The sequence below is a fragment of the Xyrauchen texanus genome, chromosome 12, assembly GCF_025860055.1.
Source record: "Xyrauchen texanus isolate HMW12.3.18 chromosome 12, RBS_HiC_50CHRs, whole genome shotgun sequence".
NCBI classification, from domain to species: Eukaryota; Metazoa; Chordata; class Actinopteri; order Cypriniformes; family Catostomidae; genus Xyrauchen; species Xyrauchen texanus.
In genome coordinates this window covers 32,677,057-32,691,203 of record NC_068287.1, presented here as the reverse complement: position 1 = coordinate 32,691,203, position 14,147 = coordinate 32,677,057, and the positions used below count along the sequence as shown (strand labels likewise).

General features: G+C 37.2%; 1 protein-coding gene across 1 annotated transcript in view; it reads right to left on the bottom strand.

Moving 5' to 3' along the window:
• Positions 1-3,093: 3,093 nt before the first annotated feature.
• LOC127652262 (xylosyltransferase 1-like) overlaps positions 3,094-14,147 on the bottom strand; it is a 117,218-nt gene continuing 106,164 nt past the window's right edge. Inside the window, exons 10-11 of the mRNA XM_052138401.1 lie at positions 12,184-12,517; positions 3,094-7,033 (exon numbers count right to left, since the gene is read on the bottom strand). Of these exons, the coding sequence (XP_051994361.1) occupies positions 6,711-7,033; positions 12,184-12,517 (657 nt within the window). The 3' untranslated portion in view covers positions 3,094-6,710. The remainder of the gene's footprint in view (positions 7,034-12,183; positions 12,518-14,147) is intronic.

Sequence of the window (14,147 nt, the reverse complement as noted above, 5' to 3'; positions counted from 1 at the left end):
CAGAGGGATGAAGAGACTTTAAAATGATACGAATCTCAACAACATTCTGTGATGTCGTAAATCTCGACGCAAATGTGTGGGGATACATGTGATTAGATCTGTTTCTGAGTAATCATTTTGAATAGGCTCTTTATACGTGCGTGATTTAAATGACTCAGATCCAGGATCGGCCGAAGCCCACCACCTTTCTTTGGGACAAGAAAATAATGGCTGTAAAACCCTTTTTTGGTCTTGACAATTTGGCACAATCTCTATCATGCTTTTCACAGTGAGACTGTGTATTTCGGCTTGTAACACTGGTGCGTCTTCGGATGGAACCGTGGAAGACAGAATGCCGTTGAAACGGGGTGGCCGGCATGCAAACTGAATCATATAACCATGTTCGAGCATTTTTTTGCACGATTCTGAAATAGGGCTCGCCACACATCCTTGTAATGCAATTTTGGTTTGTTTACCATATTATATAATGCGTCGCTCACTATAGGGACGCAGTTGTGCATAACGTGTGTGCTTTGAAGAGGAAAAGGGCTCTTTAGGGAGAATGTGTGAGAATCTCTTGCATTTGCAACAAATGCTGTATTCTTTTTTGCATTTTTTTATTGCATTCAAGATTGCAAGTCACAGAAACAACATATTGAACAACATTTAGAACAGCAATATTCCTTCCCCGACAAACAGTAGTGGGGAGATGGGGAACAGTGTTATGTGTGTCCAATCGAGCCTTTTTTGGAGCAGACCTGTAGGGAATCGTTGGCTCTGCTTTCCAATGTAAAGGGATGTGCCTTTCAGGGCAGTGCTTTTGCTGTGCCTCTTGCACAAGGAACACTTATGGAATGACATCTTCAAAAAGACACAAACACGTAAGTGACACTTTTATATATATATATATATATATATATATATATATATATATATATAAATAAATATATATTTATAACACACAATATACATACAATTGCTTTGCAAGGATACACAAACCCTGCCAAAGCTCTGCGGGGAATCAGAATTCTGAGGCCCGTTCACCGGCAAAGCGTCATGCGGCGAGGTGGTGTGATATTCGCCGGAGCACTGCAGGGGAGTGGAAAGTCTTCCCACAAAGATTGCGCCTGATGACTCGTGTATATCGACAGTGAAGTTAGAGGGTTACTAGATATGAGATGATCACGCTTTTGAAGGAAATGGTGTTTGTGCACTGCTTTTATAGCAGGCAGATTTGCGCCAAAACGGGCGTGGCTCAAACACCATAGTCAATATTAGAATATTGGTGTTATTGAAGCGAGGTTTCAACTAGGTTGTGTGGAAGGCACTCCCATATGTGTTAATAAATGCAACGTCAAGTGTACTGAACAGAAAAACATGTCACCCCTCAAGCGTTTTTTTGCTGAGCTTTCCTATGATGTCCGGGGCCCCACACAATTGCGTGGTTTGCGTGGTGGTTAAACTGCTACTGTATGATATAATCATGATCCTGCATGTGAATCTTCACAGAGCATCTTGTGAAAGTGCTTTAATGAAAGAAAACCTGCCTTTTTGTACAAAATGAGGTAACACAGTAAGTCACAAATTTGCTTATTTGATTACGGATCACAAAATTGTGTGGAATGTTAAATATTTAATATTATGGCATTGTAATCATGTATCACTAGCAGGCAAGCAAAAGCAAGAGAGTAGCAGACTATTTTATTTATATGATGTTTTTTGTAGATTGGAATGCTGGTGCGGGAATTTATATAAATAAAATAGTCTAATAGCCATTGCTGGCGTGCCAGTGATTACCCCTTCGTGTGCAAATGCTGGCAGGTGTGCCATAGTTTGCCAACCCCTGGTCTAGATGTTACTTCATGATTTAAAGTATAAAGCAATTTCCACTCATGGCATTATTTGCTTGAGATATGGTGATACTTCACTGGATTATCCCACTGCACTAATAATAGTAAGGATAGGTTAAGCATGTACATGTCATAAGGTATGAAAGGAAGGCTGTTAATGTGAGGTGGTGGCATGGCAACAATTAAATGCCCATATCAGTAACTATTTTGCCCTGCAGGATTATGTCAGTATAAATTGTCAGAGCAGTGACAAACAGATGTGACTCTGAAGAGAGCAGCTGTGTTTCCATGCTGCAGGTGAGACAGGTGCATGCCTCTGTAGCTGCTAATTATACAGTCTTTTCCTATTCAGTAAGTTGGTTGAAGCAGTACAAGATCGATGGGCTAAAAGTGGCTCTTTGATCCTGGATAGCGGGATGTGGAGTGTCCTGAAATCAGCCTGGGGGACCACACACAGCTTTAGGGACAGACAGAACAGATCCCACCGGCAGCACTAACATTCCCTCTGATTCTCATCTCCACCGGCGTGTCAAGAGGTTTGTGTAGGCATTAAAGAACAGCGCGCCACCTGTCAGCTGCTTTATCTACTACTAATGTGACTGTCCTCAGAGGTAGTTACCTCATAAAAGATTGTTTTCCTGCCTGTACTGCCATACAAATCCAAAACAGATCAACTACACCAACATTTAAACAGAGAAAATGGCTTCAAAGTTCTTGGAATGTCCAGCCAAATGCAGGATTATAAAATAGTCTCAATCCTTTAAATCTAAGCATATCTGAGCCAAACATGTGATTTGGCTTGAACATTCTGCATTCTTCAGCAGCATCCTCAACTCTACTGAATCTAGAGCGTAAAACACTGCACGTTCAGTGTAATTCGATTCCTAAATTAACGACTCTTATGAGCTAGTTCTTTTATGCAATTCCTACCAAATTAATTACTTTTATCAGCCTGTTCTTTTTAGTAAATCAAAAACGTACTGAACCGCAAGTAATTTTGTCATGTCCGACTTGAAATAAATAAAAAATTCAGAGTAATTACTGGATGGTTGTTAATATGAATAGGTTTAGTTAAAGATGTATATTACAAGTTTTGTTGTAATTAGAGGTATTTTATACAAAAGCATGAATAATGTATCTTAATTAATTTTTTGGCTTTGTAGGGCAGTACAATGTGTGTGGTGTGATATTCAAGTACCTTATCTGGTGAGGGAAATGAGATGACAAAGGAGTTTTGTTTTATTCAAAATTCAGTGGGAAGAAAAGCACAACAAAACCAAAAGAACACTGATACAGAAGGCATTTACAACAGCAGTTTTTTTGGTTTTGTGGAGAAATTAAAATATACAGAGATGGCATGTTTGATGTTTACAGACAAAAGTTTGGGAGATCCTTAGACAGGACAACAGCTAAGGCACAGAGGTCCTCTCTGACTGGAGATAGCAAGGGGGCTTTAAATAAATTGTGCAACAGTTGCTCAACAAAACATTCCAGCACAGAGAACGGCAATCTGTTATTAGATTCTCTGAAAGGTGAAAAAATGTCATTTAGAGCTGAAACCACACACTCAAACTAGTAAAGCCCTTCACAAATCCTCCTCATGCTCACGTGAGAATTTTACAGTCTACAGGGCCACTCAACACCACACCAAGACTTGACACACTTTGACAGTTTTTTTTTAAATGTAAGATTATTTACAATACTTTAAGAACCTCTTTGATCATTAAAAAATACTTTACATTACAATTCATACCAAAATAGCTATAATACATAAGACATGTCTGAATGATGGTGCAATAAATATCTTCTTAATGTGACATTTGAAATGGTAAGAATTGTGAAATAAAGAGGTATGTTCATCTACTTGTGACTGAGGTTTGATCCGCCCACTGCAATTATCATCTTAAAGATGACGTATATAATTTCTGTACCATAGTGGCTCCAAATGGAATTGACAAAATGATGATAGTTTCCAATCAGGTTTCAGCCATCTTCCATTGTTTGAATAAACATGTAGCCTAGAGCCAATCTTAAACCATCAGATGAGCCAGGAGATGACATGATCACAAATCCATATGTAAACTGACTGCACTGAGTTACATTTATACGAACAACTCAAATTAATTCGGCTCGCATCAACAAATAAGGCCCATTGGTAAGTCAACCTACGAATGGCTTATATTTGTTTCTGTACACTAAACATGGATAGTATGTATTATTTTAAATATTAAATTCTAAAGAAAAATTTTACACTAATAACTGATGTGTACAATTTTTCATAGTTTAAATGAAACTCCAGTAAGTCAGAAATCAATGAGACATACTGTATGTAAATAGATTATTTTATATAATTTATCTCTTTGAAGAAAATCAAATAATTTGCACTTTCACACATGAATAGTAATGATGTAACACCACTTAGACAAGCATTAAAAGCTTAAGAAATGTAAATAATGCATTCCCATTTTGCACCCCACTGGAAACATATGAATGACAAGAGCGCTTTATTGAAAATTTTAGGTCACAATCTCCTTTGGATCACATGATGACAATGCATTTACTGTTGGTGCACCCTGCGTGGGACACCACACCTCTGAGGACTGGCAGGGCCAGGATTACAGAGTCCCAGAGGAGATGTGCTCCTCAAATAAGAGAGTGCAATGAGCCACACCAGCCCAGTTTAAATATGGAGTCATACATTTAAAAAGGTTTGTTAAAATGGAGAACATGTTGGTCCAACACAAACTTTAGAGTCCAGCAAGCTTGCAATTCTCCCCACTAAAAATACATATCAAAAGTCAGATTCGAGAGGCTACCCTATCATTATCATGGATGCAAGTAATCCGGACAGCCCACTCTGGAAAATGTGATGCCCAAACATAATGCATTTGAGGCCTCTTCCAAGCTACTGAGCTCAGTAACTGTTGGAACCAATGTTGACATGGTGCAGATGCTGCCAACCAGTCCAGCTCATGTCCACAAATACAAATATTTAAGCGAAACATGGCAAAAGTACCAAACATGGTCTTGTATAAAAAGACTACAGAAATGGCAAGCAGCATGACTGGAATCTCATTTTTTTTAGGTTATTTAAGATCATTCATCCAGTTAGTTTCCCGATGAGCTCAACATTTATGAAGTGAACAGCTGGACCTCAGGTGAAGGGGTGGAAAAGTTCTTTACTAACACCCATACTAGTAGCGCATCTCATGTTTATAGTTAAATGGTTGGGATGATCGCCTTTGTAAATAAAGGCAGCTTGTTTACAAAAGGTATTGAATAAGCTGCAAAAAACAGCATATCGACATTAGTCATTGACTAAAAAATATCTATTTCATTTATATAAACACATGAATAAATAGCCAACTTGCAACTTTCAGACGTACCTCTGTTTAGGGGGAAAGGAAAAAATTATAAAACAATACAAAAGCGGAGTAATTTCCCTTTTTCCTCAGTGTGCCAGCACAACTGACACCTTCCATTTCAAGTTTCAGCAGCCTGCAGGGGAACAGCATACAGACAGAACTCAGTGTCAGCTCATATGGGAAAACATCAATAGTTTGCCACTTCAGAGAGTCTCTGACTCGAGAGCACATGCTACTCCAGACTCTCTTGCTTGAAGAAATGTGATCTCTGTTACTTGTCAAAAGCTCAATATTCTTTCAAAACAGATGTTTTTCAACCAGTGAGTATTTTGTTTTCAAAAAGGAAACTTTTTAGGGGAGTTTGAAGGCTTTTAAATGACTATTTAATGGCATTCAATCCAGCAAAATGCTGACAAAGCTTAGATTCCAATGCAATGTTGTGCTCATGACAACTATATTATATCTGAAACAATGGTTTAATAAGACAGTAGTTCTCAACTGGTGAGGTACGACCCATTACCCTGCTGAAAAGACCAGTATGTCACCAGTTTATTTTGTGATTTGCTTTTAAACTAGCCTCATCAGAAAGACCATGCTGGCCAAACAGCGAGACCAGCAGCGCTGACCAACATAAACCAGCATGGGAACTGCATGCTGGATAAGCTGGTCTTTTTATCAGGGTTAGTTTGTTCTGATAAGGTCAGGATAAAAAAAAAAGTTTTTAATGCAAATAATAAAATGTAACAAACCAAACATTTGAGCATAGTTATCATACCAAAATAAATAAACCTATCAAGTTTTAAAAAAGGGAGGAGAATATTTTTTGCATGTTTTTGTTAAGGCTGTGCTTCCAGTCAAACTGTCACTTTGTTAAAGCTAGCCAAATTGGCAGATGCCAACATGGACAGGTTGTACAACATTCTCGAAAACCATTAGCAAATGTGTGAGGTAAAAGATAATATGATCCAGACATTAAATACACATCCCTACTTGATTTCCAATGTAAAGTCTGAGATTTGAAGTGAAACCAGTTGAGAACCACTCACTTATAATAAGTTATAGGCTGAAAAACACTAATTCGAGAATTTAAAGAAAGTGTAAGTGATTGTGCTCTCAAATACAGAGGCTTTACTACACTAACATCCCTTTTGGTCTTACAACCAGTGTTTAGGTCCATTCTGTGCTTAATATCCCAATTCCAGCATTCAGCAGCATCATTCGCTGCATCCAGTTAACAAAGATTCAAATCACAGTAATCAAAATAAATAAAATAGAAAGAAGCGTGACAGCACTCACAGCACAAGAGCACTCAAGAGTTTAAAACAGCCGGAAGGTGCACATTTATAATCTGCAACAACTTCCCAGTGCACACTTGGCCCAGTGTGTCTTGTGTTTGAAAGTGGACAAGGGGGCATTTTGCTCATATTTGCATGAGCGATGCTGGAAAATAAATAAAAAAAATTACCTAAACATTTTTTTTGTAAAAGAAAGTGAGTCTTCAGGGCAGCAAATGCTGCTACCTGATTCGTCCGTTAGCTCTAGGTGGACCCAGTTGGGACTTTGGGTCAGGGCTTAGAGAGCTCCATACTGTTTCCCTGCAAGTCTGCACAACTGGACAGCCACTAGGGCCTTTGGAGCACACGTCCACAGCTGACCACACCTCGCCCACTAGACTGTCCACCCAGTGCTCCAGTTCATCCCCTGTGAGCCCTGCATTGTGAGCTGCGGCCTCCACCTGGCCCAGATGGACCGGGATGTTAAGAATGGGGTTTAGGCCATGGAAACTCTGCTCCATGTAGCTGTTCTTGGCTGGACCATTGTGCATTCTCAAAGCATCCTCTGTGAGAAAGAAGAAAAAGAATATAGTTTCATTCATAGGGATGCAAAAGGTTTTAAAAGTACACTTTTTTGTTTAACATTTCCTGGCTGATACAAAGAAGGTCTTTGACTTAATACTGACAACTATTGGTGTGAATACAGAATCACATAAGAGCAAAGCAGTTTTGATTACCAATAAAATTGTAGAAATACTCTATTTGCAACCTTATTTGTGCGTGCATGATTTATTCTGCACGCACAAATTTATTTAAAAAAAAAATTACTAATAACTTAATTAGGGCTGAACCTATTTATAAAGAATGTTCCGGGTTCAGTAGTCAAGCTCAATGGACTATATTTGTGGCAAAATGCTGATTACCACAAAAAATAACACTAAAAACATTTGATGCCTATAGTTAATAAAACATTTTTTTAAAAAGAAGCAAAAATCACAGTTAAAGTAAGGCACTTAAAATGGAAGTGAATGGGGACAGTCCATAAATGTTAAATTACACATGGTTTCAAAAGCACAGCCACAAGACATAAACATTATACATGTTAACATGATTTTAGTGTGATAAAAATGAGGGACGAGTCAAAATAATGTTTTGTCGTAAATAAACATTATGCTACAAATGCTGCTGATTGAACTTAACCTTTATTTAGGGCCCTATGATATCAGTTTTATTTTTCCCAAATTCAGCTGTACATGAGCATCAGGGGACCTCCCCTGTAGCTGCAGTAAGTAAATAATCTCAGTACATCAAATTCTTTAGGTTTTGACTAAACTCAAATTATGCTTTTAAATAAACACAATTATCTACAATTCCAAATTTACAGCCGTGAAGGTGCTAATACGCTACATAGATTTTCAGGTTATTCTGCTCAGGTTCTTCCGTCAATGGAAAAATTCGAAATAACAAAAATGCTTCAATTTGCAATATTTTGTCCATCATCCTGAAATCCATTATCATTAACAGATAGGCGAGGAAGAACAATATCGCCTCGCTGTAATTCTGTGATAATTTCTTCTCAAGTTTCTGTCATTTTTGATGCTGCATTAGTACATAACATAAAGACTGTTTATGCTTAACCGGAAGTTTCGCCCACATCGCCCGCAAGGTTTCATGGGAATATTGTAGATTTGGGCTAATAGTGCTTATTAAACTGCAAAAGGCTGTGATGTAATTATATAAATATATATAGTCTGCATGCACTACACGCTTCACAGTGAATAAAATGATCTGCTTTTTATCATTCACACACACACACACACACACACACACACACACACACACACACACACACACACACACACACACACACACACACACACACAGATGTGGTTAGTGTATGAGTGGCTGGCTTCTCACATTCACTTACTGTTGAAGCATTTAGCTCACTGCAGACCATATATCTGTTTAATTAAATCTCAGCCTTTTGTGGTTTAATCATCACACTAGGTAATTTAAATTTGATAAATTGTGCATTTATATATTAATATATCCCAAATATGTCAAATTCTGTGACATTCCGTATTTTATAGTTAATTCCATTTTTATGACTGAATTCTGTGAATCATTCATGTTTTCTGCATCGTGGAAATCATAAGGCCCTACCTTTATTATTGAAGCCTTATTATTCCTTTAATGAAGAAAAATTACTGAGAGCACTATTTAAATCAAATGTAGCAAAACTTTGATTATTACTGTATTCACTTAAATATTTTGTATATAAACAAAATACAACACTCTAACTGATTTCATATATTGAGATTAAAAATAATTCAAGGTCTCTCCAGAAAGACAATGCTTATGTTGTATCTTACCATCTTTATATTTATAGCCTAGTATAAATATCTTGAGGTTTTGAGGTGATGAAATAAAAATGTACAACTTTTTCACAAAGCCTTTTATGAAAATGGCATAAAATACCAATAACTGTTTGAATATATATATCTTCATATACAAATTCTCATACCACTCCTCCTGGCCTGCTTCACTTTTTCCATAGATATGGCAGCTACAGCAGTCAGCTAAAAACAGCACATTTAGCTGTGAGGAGTATGTGTCGACCCTGGAGCTAAAGCTGTGAATTTTTGAGGCTCCTCACACTTTCTCTTCAGTTTCCCTTCTCCGAATAGCCCTTGTGTCTCTTCCTGACCCCTCTCGCCATTTCTGCTCGCCCTGCCCAGTCCCTCTCCTCCCTTCCAGAAAATTCCATTTCAAGCTGTGGGCAGCCCACCAGGATGTGGGTGTCATGTGCGTGGACAGGTGAGCACCATGCTTACAGCGAGCCACCCGATCTGGGCCGCATAAACACTCATAAACTTTTATTAGCTCGGGGTGCAGATGCATGGCGAGCTAGAGGACTCTGCGCCTGCTTTCGTCCTTTAAACTGTTTTGTCAGCTGTCCATTTCCACAACACACTGAGACAGAATCATAAACTTTGTGTCATTAAGAGGGTTTTGGGCAGCAGAGAAGGAAGCCATTCTGGCCTACAAATCTTTCAGCCAAAAGCAGTAACTACACAAACACGCAGAGAAAAATGTCTTCAAATTTACGTCTAGATATTAGACATATTTTAGGGACCCCTAACAATTTGGAAGAAAAAAATAAAGTTATTTAGGTGGATATTTAACAGTGCTATATTATTTATAAGTAATTCACACATTTTTATATAAAAACAAAAACAAAACAATGCCTACAAAAAACATTTATTATATGAATATGTATGTATGAATTCATGAGTTTTCTTGATTGCGGTCACCATAATATCTCTGAAATGAGAGTGGCAGGTTGTTCAGTCTATCCTGTATTTTTGTCCCTATGACAGCGGATTTAACTTTTTTTCTGGCATATTATTGACAAACAACACAGGTCATTTATTGTGCCATTAAAGTGAAACTGCACCTCTCATAAAAAATAAGACACATTGTCATGTTTTTTCTTCTCTCATATATTCTTTTGGTGGTTTAAACTGAGGAATTTTCCACATGTATTTCATTGATTTCAGGGGAAAAAAAACTTTAAGCATCAAAGATAAATATCTAATTGTAAATTAAAAAAAATAGAAAGTTGAAAAATGATTATAGATGCCAAAGTAGTGGCAGATGTTAACAGACAGTTTGATTTGAATAGTGCATGTCGCTTTATTAAGCAAAGGACATATTATTGTTCTCCTCGTTCGCTGTAAAGCACATAATGATGCAGTTAGTAAAAATTTAACTGGTTCATATTTCAGTTTTGTTTATTTGCCAAAATGCAAATGTTTTACCCCAGATTTGGTGACAATTAAATTTGACAGTGTTTACACTGATCTCTGTCCAATATTTACCATAGTCGCTACATTCATACACATGGATGAATTTTCTTAGGTAAGGCTAAGTCCACATTAATCCGGATACATTTGAAAATGGCGTTTTCATTTTATAAATCCCCTTGTTGCGCATGTAAAACAATCGCTGTTCCTCGCACTCCTCGCTAAGGACAGAAGACAAGGTAGATTAGTGGAAATCTCTGAGTCACAGTCATACGAAGTTGTATTCCTACCAAGTTATTACTATATATAAAGTTTTCATGATAATATCATGGGAAATCAATATAGCCTCTCCAGTGAGGACCTCTGTTACACAGGCCCCCCATTACCCCCAGTCCGACAGCCTTGTCCCTGGGAATAAAATCCATGACCTTGCTGGAAATGCCATAATCTACCAGTTGAACTATAGGAACCCCTAATTGCTTTTTTGGTTTAATGTGGATTCTGTACATTTATAAAAAATAAAAAAAAAAAAAAGGAAAATTATCAAAACATCCTTAAAATAATTTACTTAAGCAAAATAACATAACATATATAGTACTGATTTCAGAGAAATCTAACAACACCTACCTCATTTTTTCCCAAATATTTATTTTGTTATAATGTCACAAATGTTGTTTTCAAAAAACGATACTTAATATCTTGCAATTTTTCTCCACAATTCACTATATCTTGTTTTTAGGATATTTGCATATTTTTACTGGAAAACAAGACAAAAATAAGAATAATAACAGTAAGATTTTATTTAATTTTTAAAAAAAAATTTCAGTGTGATTACTGCAATTTTCAATCAATTATCTCTGAACCTTGAACCTTGAGCAATTATCTCTTTAACATTTTGACAAATGTTAAGCTACTGCAGTTTGCATTGGCATGGCAGCATTGATGACCGCACACCACACTTACACTCTAAATGTCCTCTAATGGGCCAGAGATACCAATAACAGCCCCTTCTGTCCTGCACAGTAATCTTTAATAAAAGGTGAGCTAGGCTGGTGTATTACTCATTTGTGACTGAACAGGGGCTATATTTAGGCAATGAAGAGGCCCTGGTACAAAGCTTGACGTGAAGGCAGAAAGTGCCTTTGAAAGCAGGGGGTGCGGAGTGGAATGACCTGAAAGGTTGAGGCAGTTTAATACACAATGTGTCATAGTGTCAGACTATTGTGTGCAAAAACAGGACCCAAAATGCTAGAGGATTAGTCATTATATCTGGAGGAATGAGTGTTCCACACTGCTTTAAATATACAAGCTGGAGAGAACATTCTGCGTTTAGAGAACATCTAAACGCAGAATGCTTTGAACAGCATTTTTTCAAGTGATGTACAAAGGCTAAGATGGAACTCATAAATGTCTACATTTCTTCAGTTAAGAGAGACGTCAGAAAAGGCAGTGCTGTTGGTCGTGGAGTCATTTATATTTATGCAGTGAACTTTAAAGTACAGTGCGTAATTACTATGCAACTAGCCGCACTAAATGGATCTGAAACAGTAATGACTATTTCCTAAAAGATTTCCCAAACACTTCCCAGTTTCCCCAGGTAAAAAATTATTCATTGATAATTTGAGTCATCATGCAGAAATACCTGCATGGCAATTGTATGCATTCTTTTTTTTTTTAAATGCGTTCTTAATATTTTGTTAAATACTGCTTTTATTACCATGTTTTGATTAAGTTTCACAGATTGCATAAAATGTTGAATTATGATTCCAGAAAGTCGCCCATCTCTAATTTTCACTCTACATACAATGATCTAACAGGCAAGTAATTAACAAATACTGTGCAAAAGAACCAGTTCATAGAATGATTAATTTGTGAATTGCACCTGACCAGTGCACATTAAAACTCTCACCTTGGTGTACTGGCAGGTGCTTGTGGTGGGTCATTGGAGTGATCAGAAATCGCGTCTCTGCCACGGGACTCCAGTGGTGTAGCACACGTACAGTCCACATGCCTGGTCGCAGTGGCAGATTCAGAGGAGGCCTGTAGTGTGTGAATTCAGCACTTGCATCGATCAGTATGTCGTAGGTGGCAGCTATGACGTTGGTGGGGTCAATCCACACCACAGTCACAGTGACATTTGACCCTTTCCCCCACTTCTGCATTCCCACAGGTTCGTCCATGGGCCCCATTAGCTTCCCAAAGTTTCGGAATATCCTTTCCTTGGCATCCCAATCTGTTCCAATCTGATATTATAAGAGGGAAAAAACAGAGTGAAGAAACCGATACATTAGACAAGAGAGGGCTGAGGTATTAGGGCTCTTTAATTGTCTGAAATTTGAGGCAAGATTAGTGAGTACATCTGCTCTTTAAATTGACAACTGAGAAAGTCTAAAGTGAAGATTGAAGTGAGAGACAGAAACACTGACCATGTTTATATGCACAGATTTTCATCAGTCCAAATCAATTAAATCTAACTGCAGATTTTGAATGTACTATTTATACGTAACCAGAGACATTACAAAGTGGATGAGATGGTCCACTTGTACACAACTGAATGGGAGAAATCATAATGGCTGAAATCCTGCCTTGCAGTTAAAAGAACTAATGACCTTTTTGAAAGAGGCATCACCTGATTGTTTTCTCTAGAACGTTGTCCTTTGATGCACTATGCATGCATTTCTTTTCAATTGAGATGCTTATACTAATTTATCACACTACATAGTACTTATTTTTAACAGATAATTGGGCTGCATGTAAAAGGTAGCTAGGAAGAATGGAGTAGAATTAGTATTAGTATTAGACAAGGGAAGTAGCTGCGTCTGAATTCTTGTACTGTCAGTATGTACCACATCTGATTAAAAATATACTTCTTAGCCATTTAAAAAGGTATGTTCTTAAGGTATGCAGGTAAGTAGTATGAATACAATCCTGGACATAATGAATATTATGACATAATAATATAACAATAATATAATATAGTAACAACAACCGCGAAAATATTTCCCTCTGGTTTTGTGAAATAAACAAAATTTTGCCACAAGGAACAGCCTTCTTGGCATATACAGTGGCAAGAATAAGTATGTGAACCCTTTGGAATTACCTGCATTTATGTATACATTTAGCTTAAAATCTTGTTTGATCTTCATCTAAGTTACAATACTGAACAAACACAATCTGTTTTAACTAATGACACAAATTACTGTAATGTTATTGGACATATTTAAAACATCATTCAAACATTCACAGTGTAGGTTGGAAAAAGCATTGAATCACTAGGCTAATGATGTCAACAATAGCTAATTAGGAGTTGGCAAACCTGGCATCCAATTAATGAAAATAGATTGGGGGTGTGGGTTAGGGCTACTTTGACTTTTGACTACTACTTTGAACAAGCACTCAAACATTTTGAGTTTCCCATTCACAAGAAGCATCTGCTGACGTGTCTTGCAAAAAAAAAAAAAAGAGATCTCAAAAGACCTACAATCAAGAATTGTTGCTTTGCTGGAAAGGGTTACAAAGTTACCTCAAAGAGCTTAGATATTCATCTGTCTACAGTTAGACAAACTGTCTATAAATGGAAATGATTTAGTACTATGGCTACTCTCCCTAGAAGTGGTCGTCCAGCCAATGTCACTCAAAGAGCACACCGCAGAATGCTCAATGAGGTAAAAAATCCAAAGAGTGTCAGATAAAGGCTTGAAGGAATCATTGGAACTGGTTAAAAATATGAGGTCACATTAAATTACTCTTAATGCAGAAAGCCAGCTAATTTCAAAGGGTTCACATAATTTTTCTTGCCACTGTATATAGCACTTACAAATGGAGAGGAGTAGTCAGACTTGTAGTTCTCTGAATTTTTTATTTTAATTCAAC